Below are 10,971 nucleotides of genomic sequence, written 5' to 3'. Positions count from 1 at the left end.
AATATATTTGCAATTCAGAAAATAATCCCAGAAAACCAGTACCTCACAAAGGAATGCTATAAGTGAAATAAGCTTTGCATGCAGGTTCCTAGAATATTTAGTTACATTAGGAAAAAGGAATTCTGTTTACAACTTAGATATCGTATGCTCAATATTCAACCACAGTAGTTGAATGCACGTAGCACTTAAGTAGCTAATATCTAATTCTCCTTCCTATTTTTCTCCAGAACAATCTTGTGAGATCATATTATATTAGCTCTTACTTTGTTCAAGTTAGCTCCTCCTCTATCCATTTACATTAAGAGTATTAAAACAAGCTGGTAGGATAGCAATGCCAACTTCTGTCGTATGGTCACATAAAGGTGTTTTGGAACTGGCAGCAAACAAGTCTTAAGATCTAGTTCATAAAAGGGAGTAGTTTATCATGGACTGACAGTACTAAGTGTTGGAAGGTCAGCTAGAAGATATTGTATAATTGATATCTCAAACTCCAATTCAAAAATCACAAGTTATAATGTAACTTGGTTCTAGCTTAGTATAGTATATCAAGTGAGCCATGGTGAACCATAATCCATGGTTGAATTCCGAGAACCCAAGTAACTGATGATCTAATGCAAGAAACTAGTATAGTAGTTTTGTAGTATATAAATGCAAGGTAATTATGTTATAAATTAGCAAAGATAAGGGTTTAATTTTTACTAGAAAGCATTTTTTAAGTTTTAAAATGATCATAATCTTTAAAAAGTGACAAAATATTCAAAACTCATCATAATGAATACACAACAATATTCTGGTTCTTTTGGGCAGGTCCAACTTTTGAAGCAGTATTGACTAAGCTTATAAATTAACAAAATAATGCAAAATCTTTGAAAAATATTTATTACAGACTAATTCTTATTTTTAGTCAAATAATCCAAAACCCATATCATCATCAGATTCTTCAGACTCCTCTTTCTTTTCCTCTTTCTTTTCTTCTGCTGAAAAGACAAGTAGATAAAATCAATTAACTAAGAATTTTAAATGCTACAAATGTACAGGTTTATTCTAAGTAAAGTTCCCTTCAAAGTAAGACATTAGGGATAAGCAATAATTAAGATTTTAAAAAATGTACCAAGCTAAAAGATCGATTTGCTGACAGGATTAAGCTCAACCCCAGAATGTATTATATATAAATTCATCTGCTTTTTACAATCATGCACCATTAAAGGAATAATAGAAATGGCTGGATATCTACAATATAATTTCAAAATGAAGTATAATTAGAAGTGAACAACTTAAACTGCTGAAATATTTCATTTTATACAATTGCTGATAGAAAAGTTTTTCAGAAATTAGCATGTTCCTTTTTATATAGAACTATTCATGTTTGTCTTTAAATGCAACAAGGGCGTTTAACAGGCTGGATAGGTAACAGGCTGTTTTATGCTCTGTAAACTTCAAAAAAACTTATTTGTAGAAGAGAAGTTCCGCTTGAAGTTTACCCACCCAAAACATTTGTTTTCATGATAAATTATACTTACCAGCAGCTGGTGCAGGTCCTCCAGCTGGAGCAGCAGACCCGCCTGAGGAAACTGCTACAGCCCCACCAGCTGGCATGCTAGCAAGCTTGCTGTTACCTAGAGGAGAACAAACCAGAAAGATGACATATTGCATGTAAAACTTGCCAGGCAAAAGTGAAACTAACATCTGAAGACAATGAGCTGCAAAACAATTAAATTTACTGCACTTCTACCACTCCTTCCTCAGCTTGATTCCATATTCCCCTCCCTCGTGCTCCCTCAGCTTATTTATGACAATGATGGAAAGTGAACAATGAACTTTGCAACTGATAGGTTAGTCAGCATCCTTGTGGCTTATCAGACCTAGACTAGTAGTAGATAAGTTTTTCTCTGCTTAGAGAAAGCTTAGAACTGCCAGAGTTCCAAGGAATTGCAGAAGTAACATGATGGATGGGCCCCTGAGATACAAAGATTTCCTACAGATTTATGCCAATAGTTCTAGGGATGTTTGAAATACAGTATTTCCCTTGCGAGCAATGAAATGATTTTGGCTTTCAGAAGGACAAGGGCAAACTGCCTATTCTCTACTTCTAGGAATACATATCTAAAGTGTTCCATAATGTTTTCAGGCCCCAAAAGTAAACATGTTTTATTAAAAAGAATACAGTTTAGATATAATTAAACACTTACTCAGATCAGATAGAGCAAAACATTAAGTATTAATCACTCTAACAGTGTGTTGTATTAGTTTTCCTAAAGACAAACCTAAATGTACTGATATAATCAGGTGGCTGCTGACACAGCAATTACTTTATTATGCTGTTGTTTCATTCAGTATAATCAATGCTGTAAGATATTCCGACCATACTACATGTATTTCAGCTTTGCAATGAGAATAGAGACCAAGTCAAATTTTACAGGAAGTACAGGATGTCAACCATGCAAACATCCAAGGACGTAATTCCATGCAGAAAGGTTATTTTAAAAAAGGACAGATAATGCTGCTTAAGTGGGCAGAATCTTTAAGTAGAAGAGAAAGTTAGAGACAAGGACATAATCTATTAACACCATACCCCCTGGATTCAGATGACTCTGATTTGCCAGCCTTTCATACAGCATTAAAGGCCTGGCTGTGCACTGAGCTTCAAGAATAGGAGTATGAATTCTGAATAGGATGGAAAAATAATTGGGGAAGGAACAAATTTATTTTGGATGTTTTCTAATTGTTTTTAAAATGTTCTTATTGCTTTAACTGTATATTTTTTTAATTTTAAGTTTCCCAGAGTCATTGATTGAGTTCAGCCGCTATAGAAATGGAATAATTTAAAAAGGTCATAATTAGAGCATAGAAGGCTGAATCAAAACATTGAAAGAAGACTGTGTTGAATATAGGGTATGTGTATTAGCAAAACCCTTTCCATTTAAGTGAGAAGTTAAAAAAAAGGATATCAAATGCTCAAATGGGTAATGTGAAGAATACCATGAAAACCTAAGGATCCCCAGAGATGGGATGGAGATTTTGTCCTCAATAAATATTTTCAACAAACAATAAAGACAAGCTAAGAACAAGTTCACTATGAAGGACACACATTTCAAAATAGCAGAATACATTTTCAGGGATGTGCAGAAACTAGGCTACAAGGCAGAAGTAATTTCCCTAGTGGCTACAACTTTGACAAAATAAGTCAGCTGCAGGTGCCCAGAAGAACATTGCATAACAGAAAGTACTGAGATCTAATTTTATTTTTGCTACTTGTTTTTAGCAATGGATGGATGGATGAACTTAAGAATAAGGACATGTGAGGAAAGCCTCTGGGAAATAAGGTTCGTTTAACTGTAAAAAAGAAACTAAAGGAACTGGAAATGAACAGCACGTTTCAAAAATCTGAAATCAGAAAACAGTGTTGGGATGCAGTTGCAAAAAGCAAAATTTATCAAGGAGCATGGAGAAAAACATGGTGTTTAAAATGTAACTGCAGTATAAAATCAAAAATGCACAAGATACTATTAAAATTAAATACATACTCCAGATGATAAAACAGAGAAGAAATAACAACAAGAGATGGCATCTCACAAAATGAACTAACAGAGATGAAAGGAATAATAAATTGATGCTTTGAAAGCTTCAAATCTTTTATGTGAAAGTTATTAGGCCTAGAGTAGGGTAAAGTCAATAACAGAACACAGGCCTTTGTATAGCGGAGGATGCTGAATAAATTTTCCTTTGAATAGCTTGCATTCCAATAATTAACCATTAGTTTCATTTTTAAAATAGTAATCTGTTGAGAACATCCTCTATATAAACAGTTCAGCATGTCTGTTTTTAAGAGGGTTCCTCTAAGTTAATGTAGTCCACCAGCGAAGCCCATCAGGTAACAATATAAGCCTGTGAGAATTAGGATGGACCCATTTCATGTATGATACATAAATAGAATGCAATTGTCCCCCTTTGTAACATGCATGCCCTGAAAATGCTCTGGGGCCTATTTTGATTGCAGAATCCCAACCAAGGACTACACACCCCTCCTCCTGAACACTGCAGACACAAGGAAATTATGCTAGTGGTTTTACAGGATTTCCTCGTGTTGGTTTTACCCATGCCTTATTCCTTCTCATGGAGAAATCAGAGGATATAAGCAGCCAAAATGATTTTTATAAACATTAATACCAGGATCAGCTAATTTTCCTAAATCTACCTATCCACTCAAGGGAAAGGGACATGGTGTATGAAATCAATAACAGCTCATTTTATCAATGATTCTACAAAACCAGTAGAATCATTTGTCCTTTCCCCCTCAGTCGGGGGGGAAAGGACAAATGATTTGTCCTTTCAAAAGGGAGATGTGCATTAGTTGAATCACTTTTCTTGATGTCAAATAACATGTCATAGAGGATGTTGATTTCCTATTTTCAGGCAGAGAAAATGAATGACATTGGGTAAAGCTTAACAAGGTGATTCACCCTTTGATGTCATTCACTCTGACAAACATACTTTAAATACAGGGAGTCATCAGTTCATTTAGTTTGAAGTTACATCACTGAAAAAAAGTGATTTATGACCATTTTAACATTCCTGTGGTCACATGATCAAAATTGAGAGAGTTGGCAACTGACATTTATGATGGTTGCAAGTGATCATGTGATCACTTTTTACAACCTTGTAACAAGCGAAGTCAATGAGGAAGTCTCATTCACTTAACAACCATGCTACTAACTTAGCAACTGCAGTGATTCACTTAACAACTCTGCCAAGAAAGGCTGCAACATGGGACAAAGCTCACTTAATTGTCTTGCTTAGTAACAGAAAGTTTGGGATCAACTGTGTCTGTAAGTCAAGGACCATCTGTAAATACATGTAATATTCAAGCTAAATACAGTTAAATATTGAAATGATTCCTCTTTTAAAGGACCTTTGGCTAGTTTATTTCTAAAATTAATCTCCATCAATATATTTTGCACTACAGGTAGTCCTCAATTTACAACCACAACTGAGTCCAAATTTATGTTGCTAAGTGAGAAGTTTAACTGAGTTTTGCCCCATTTTACAACTTCTCTTGCCACATTTGTTAAGTGAATCACTGTAGTTGTTAAATTAGTAACATGTAAGTGAATCTGGTTTCCCCATTGACTTTACTTGATAGCAAAGATGATCCCGGGTCATTGCAACTGTCATAAATGTGAGTCAGTTGTCAAGTATCCAAATGTAAATCACATGACTATGGGGATGTTGCAATGGTCATAAGTTTGAAATAAGTTACTTTTTTCAGTACCGCTGTAATTCTGAACAGTCACTAAGTGAACTGTTGTAACTTGAGGACTACCTGTATATGCTCCAAGCTGGACTGTGGACACCCAGTTTTGATTCTCTAAATGAGCTGGAAATTCACTGGATGATTTGATGCCAATCACTATTTCTTATGTTTTGCAGAGATGTCTTCGGAAGAGTAAACAACAGAAGAAACACAATATAGAAACATAATAAATCATCTCACCTTGGGCAATGACATCTTCAATATTTTTCCCATTTAACTCACTAATTACCTGTAGAAAATAAAATTACAGAGTTAATTTAACAGCTAAGCAGCTAATGTGATGCAGTAGTGAAGGTGCTGGCCTAGAAATCAGAAGATCTAGGACTGCCTTAGAAATAAAAACTGACCGGATGACTTTGGACTAGTCATTCTTTCTTAACCCAGTCTACCTCAGAGGGTTGTATTGTGGGAAAATAGGAGGCAGAGGAATTAGATATATTTATTGCATTATATATATATTTAAAAGGTGGCATAATAAACATGGTGCTGTTGCATCTGTGCTCTTCAAATTTTTTTGACTATCTCCTGTTAGGGTGGGAACAATCACTTAAGTTACTTGTACATATTGCAGAACAATAATTTGCAAATTCCCAATATTAAACTCTATAAAGTAGATTACAAATACAATCACTATAAAGGAGGATAACTCACAATAGTTACCAAAATAACCAACAGGTTCCATCCACTGTTTCTTCTTTATCAAAGCTATCTCTACAGAACTATATTGTGTTTGTCTGAATCTAAACATTAAATATTATCACTCCCTGCAATCTCCTCAAAGCAAGAAATATCTGTTACTCTTGGCTATCTAAACTACATTCCATAATAATAGTGTTTCATTAAATAATTCATTGCTACTTCAAAGATGAGCATTCATCAGCAAGAGGTGTTGAAACTAGCATATATAAGAAAAATGCTAATATATATGAATCAAAAAATCATATCCTATACAAAATCATGCACATATTTCCAAAAGTTTTAAAAGCCTTCTGACCTTCAGTTTGGCAACTTCCAATAAACAAAAACAAGTGGGGGGGGGGGGAGAACACCTAGAAAGTTCAGTGTACAATCTACCCTGGAAATATTACAGCCCACATGTAAACAGACTGTAGTTTTAAAACAAATTTTTAACTATAACCAATGCTTTTTTCTGGAATTTAAAAAAAATTAAATTGATATTACAATTTAAGAGGCTGAGCAATATATCATGGATAATACTTCCTCAATAGCTACAACTGGAATCGCTGATAAACAAAACATCATGTGATAGAGGTATCTCACTTCCCATTTGGTTGTTATGTAGGTCACTCTGGGTCATTGAGACATATGATTTGCAATCTTACTGCCAACTTTGCCACTGATTTTGCTTGTTGGACAATAGTTGTAGAACATGTGGGGGATGCTACAATGGTTATAAACATGAGGACTGATTGTAGTTACTTTTTCACCACCCTTGTAACCTCAAATAGTTGCTAAACAGGGTTGCTGGCAAGTGAAAACTATCTTATTCAATTAAACATTCCAATTTAATGGACAGTAACAACTTAGCCTGAGCACTTTGAAGCAGAGTAACAGCAAGATGAATATGGCTCCTTTCATTGGCTTATGAATCAAGGCAGCAAAGGAAAGTGTCTTAGTTGCAAATCTATTTTTACATGATATAATCAGTTGGAAAAATAGATAAGAATTATTGAATAAAAAATCTACAGTTTACTAATTAAAACTTTGAGCAAATTGTTTACATTTAATATTTGTATAAATACAAATTAAAAAATAATTGGTCTTTAATGTGTCAACCTGGGAGCAGCTGCACTGTGCCACAATAACCTTATCATTTCCCTTGGATGCATTATGCAATATTGAAACTGTACTTAACCTTAAAGTACTTTGGCAGGACTTTTTAGTAATAGCCCCCATGTACTGCAACAAGCTCCCTCTTGGGTCACATTTGGCAGCATCCTTCCAAGCATATTCTGTAAGATTTACCATCATCCCATTCTAATGTTCCTTTGAATTTGGGTAATAGTGGATAGCCACCAGACTATAATACATATATTGGACATTTTATATTTATTCAGTCTTTTACTCTGCTTTGTTTTTATAACTCAACTGATGAGTCTCAACTGATGGTGAATACTGCAAATAAATTAACTAATTCCAATGATCACCTTTTAGTAATATGAAAGCACAATCCTAAACTATATATAAATTTTAAAACAGAAATTAAAGTATTTTTATATAACAAGGCATAGAGGAAATTTAAATCACCCCACTTTAATTAAGATTTAAATGAACTTATAGGATACTACAGAAGCAGCTATCACTGGCTGTGTAGAGGACTTAAGCTTTTTATCTTAGGAATTTAGGAAAAGGAAAGTTTTCACTGTGCTGAGTAACAAAACCAGCCCCATCTTGTTTCATGAAGGGACAGTTATTGTTACTGGGACTGGAGAAGGCATTTGCAATTTACAGGGTTTAGAGGAAAAAGTCCTCAACCTAACAGATTTCAACAAATAAAAGCTGTTTTTTCAGGCAGTAACAATATTGCATTTGTTCATCTATAGCCTTTCCTGCTCAAATAAAAAATATTTCACAATGATGGTTAATAAAAACACAAATCTGTCACTAAGTCGCAAACTGATTTATAAACTATAATTACCTCAACACAGTAAACTAAGCCAATCAAACTATGTTATCACTATGTACTATGACAGCTCAGTCTTCTAATGATTTTGCAATACATTATAATGAATCAAACCTAGCTTAATACAGTATATGAATGTTGGATTCAGGCGAAATCATATTTAAGGCTACTGAAATCAATATGAACAGCTAATTATGAGTAATTTAGGTGCAACTGATTTCAGCAGTTGAAAGCTGGAAATAGCTTTAACTGAACTCAAAGGAATTTATTTCTCAATAAGCATTAAAAACTACCCTATATCCAAGCACCTGATCTGAATAGGCTATCTAAGCTTTCTTTTTGCTTTTGCTCAGGTAGCTACAATTCCAGTAAAAGGAAATTAGGTCTAATATTTCATTCCAAGACTCAGGAAGACATTTAATCCACTGCAACAATACACACAGCATTATAGTTAAATTACTCCAAATCACTAGTTCTGAATCGTGGAAGTCAGTTATACTGTGATGGCTTCAAGAGGTCTCTATAGAAAACAAGAGATGTTGTAAACCTTCATGTTTACATGAAATACAAAATAGGTGTTTCATATGTGTCTCTGAATGATGACCAAGGAAAACAGGAATAATACATGTATTATTTATCTATTCTCACCTTATTCACACGTTCATCGTCTGTCTCAATGCCTACACTATCAAGAATTTTCTTCAAATCTTTTGAACTTGGAGATTCATTGCCACCAAGGACAGCAAGAAGGTAAGCTGCAACGTAACGCATTCTGTGAAGAAAAAAGCAAACATTTGTGTATTTGAACAGCAACATATATTTCTTAAATCTAGGACAAAGACTATACTGACACAATTTCCTGAAGAACATATATACCACTCATAATTTTGATTGTACTCATACTGAAAATCCAATCTTAGTCACTTCGCATGAAGTGTGTATGATCTAAGCTAACCTTTCCAATTCAGTCTCCTCTACGCATGGATATTAAAAATTAAAGATTGGGAATATTATGCAGTAAACATCCAACATCCGAGAAGCATAGCATGTATTTTGTTAATTCTGACGTTACTTTTTATTTTTAAAGAATCACATAACAGGTATTTAAAATATTGAAGTTAGAAAACCACTGCTCATTATTAATATAAAAAAACTAGCATCTTCCCAGGTATAAAATAAAAATTGAGAATGTAAGTTCAAAGGAAGATTGGAAAAGGCAGTACTGATCTGTATTGTCTATCCCTATGCTAAGGATAGTACAAATTATACTCATCCACATTTAAAAACTAGCAGCTTGAAAACGTTTTTCTAGATACAGTATTTGAATCAGATTAAACTCTGTAAAGCTTTTAAAGAGGAGGTTCTATTTTTCAAAGTATTTTTGGGCAACTGTCTCTCTTCCCCAAAGAGGAGAAAGTACACATCCTGATGGGCCAAACACAGCCTTAAAACAAGCTTTCCTTCAGATACTGTTCCCACTTTTTAGAATTCTACAGGCATTTTGCTTTAACTTGTTTTTCCAAAAGTCCGTGTTTTAATATCCCATTTTTGGGTATCGTATAAATCCAGTGTCTTAATCCAAGCCCTCTTTCTTTGTACTGTATTTTATTATTTTTATTTCATAGACCGCCGTGATTATGCCATCCGGTTCCTCACGCCAATTCGAGAAGCACATGGCCGCCATGTCAACCCCCCCCCGCTACCTAGGCCCAAGCTACTCGGCCTTTCTCCCGCAGATATATTCTCCCTCAGCGGAACGAAGCCTGAACCCCCCACATGTCTTGTGAGCACACCACGGCCACCGAGAGACCGGCTTCCAGTCCGCCATTACTTACTTCCCCACTTTGTCGGCGCAACGGCCAGGCCTCACACCGCCCGCTCCCTAACACTGCTACAGCCAAAAAGAAAGGGCGGAGCCTACAGAGTAAGGTTCTGCCCAGCGCCGGAACAATCTGCTCTCACATTGGGCGCAAAAAACAACCAATCCGAGATCACGTAGCTAACGTGAAGCGTCGAAGGCGTTCCGCCAATAGAAACGCGAGTTTTCAAACGGCGATAACGGCGCCTGAATGGGCGGGGTTTTTATAGTAGTCCCCGAGCTAGTAGGCGGGGCCTCCTGATGAGAAGCTTTATATACTTTGAACTGATGGAAATGAAATACTTGAATGTCGCTAACCTGGAATGATCCGAATCCTAAACCTATTAACTTGATCATTGCTTAGCTTCTGTTATTAATAGGGTACGATATGTCCTGAATTACAGGCAGCATATTTTTAAAAATGTCAGCTGCTTATGTAGGGAAAGTGGAAGAAGGCCTTCCTGTTGTATCAGGTTTGATCGACCCACTTTTTGTCTTAAGACAGGAAGAAGCTTATGGTTCTGTTAACTTTTGTTTTGTTAAAATTTTGGGTATATCAGAGCAGTCAACCAGATACGTTCAGAAACTGGCAATGTTCAGTGGCAAAGAAACACAAAATTCCAGAAAAGTGTAAGAGGCATTTTTTTCCCCTACAGGATATTGACATCCACAGTCTAACTGCCCTGATTTGGAAAAATATGCAAGAAGTTCGGTTTTTACTTTTAAATATAGGGTAACATTGAACAAAAAAAAAACCCCTCCATATCGTTTTGTGACTTATTTTCAACAACGATCAGACTTCCTGGTTGTGAGAAAATGGTTTTAGTCAAAAAGTTCAGCGTTTATTTGTATTAGATTAAAGAGTGTGTGGTTGTAGTGAGTTTCTTCTTTATGTTTGATTATTTTTGTTCTTTAAAGTGTCCAGCATCGTTAGGATTCAGTTTAATAACAATAAATCTGAAATCCTCTCTGACACACAAATCGCAGCATAATTAACTCGTCATTGCTGAGCCTAGAAAAGCAAAGGTATCAATTCTCACACCAGCTAAATTTTATTGGCAAAAAGCAGATGATCATAGAATTCACTTAACCAGATCCTTGGCATGCAAAGTTAACGGCTTCCTTCCTCTTTTCATTAAACGCAGTAACTCTTAGCTT

At 35.3% G+C, this 10,971-nt stretch overlaps 1 protein-coding gene and 1 long non-coding RNA gene across 2 annotated transcripts; one reads left to right on the top strand and one right to left on the bottom strand.

Moving 5' to 3' along the window:
* Window positions 1-863: 863 nt before the first annotated feature.
* Window positions 864-9,947, bottom strand: RPLP2 (ribosomal protein lateral stalk subunit P2). The gene is made up of 5 exons (XM_058157298.1): window positions 9,791-9,947; window positions 8,604-8,727; window positions 5,492-5,540; window positions 1,521-1,616; window positions 864-977 (listed from the first exon to the last, which is right to left on the bottom strand). The coding sequence occupies exons 2-5, from the start codon at window positions 8,724-8,726 to the stop codon at window positions 901-903; spliced, it is 345 nt and encodes a 114-aa protein (XP_058013281.1). The 5' UTR covers window position 8,727; window positions 9,791-9,947; the 3' UTR covers window positions 864-900.
* On the top strand, window positions 2,340-5,665 carry LOC131185137 (uncharacterized). Its single transcript, XR_009152093.1, has 2 exons — window positions 2,340-3,323; window positions 5,428-5,665. It is a non-coding gene; the product is annotated as an uncharacterized LOC131185137 (long non-coding RNA).
* Window positions 9,948-10,971: the final 1,024 nt, after the last annotated feature.

Source organism: Ahaetulla prasina, chromosome 1 (genome assembly GCF_028640845.1).
Source record: "Ahaetulla prasina isolate Xishuangbanna chromosome 1, ASM2864084v1, whole genome shotgun sequence".
In the NCBI taxonomy this organism is placed as follows: domain Eukaryota; kingdom Metazoa; phylum Chordata; class Lepidosauria; order Squamata; family Colubridae; genus Ahaetulla; species Ahaetulla prasina.
Note: the sequence above shows the minus strand (reverse complement) of the source record. Positions and strands in the feature narration are given on the sequence as shown.

What these genes read in the sequence shown, in the direction of transcription:
- RPLP2 (XM_058157298.1), bottom strand. Translation starts at nt 8,726, where the DNA reads ATGCGTTACGTTGCAGCTTACCTTCTTGCTGTCCTTGGTGGCAATGAA. An exon ending in ACGATGAACGTGTGAATAAG is followed by an intron (nt 5,541 to 8,603) that starts GTGAGAATAGAT and finishes TATTTTCTACAG; the next exon opens with GTAATTAGTGAGTTAAATGG. An exon ending in AGGACCTGCACCAGCTGCTG is followed by an intron (nt 978 to 1,520) that starts GTAAGTATAATT and finishes TTGTCTTTTCAG; the next exon opens with CAGAAGAAAAGAAAGAGGAA.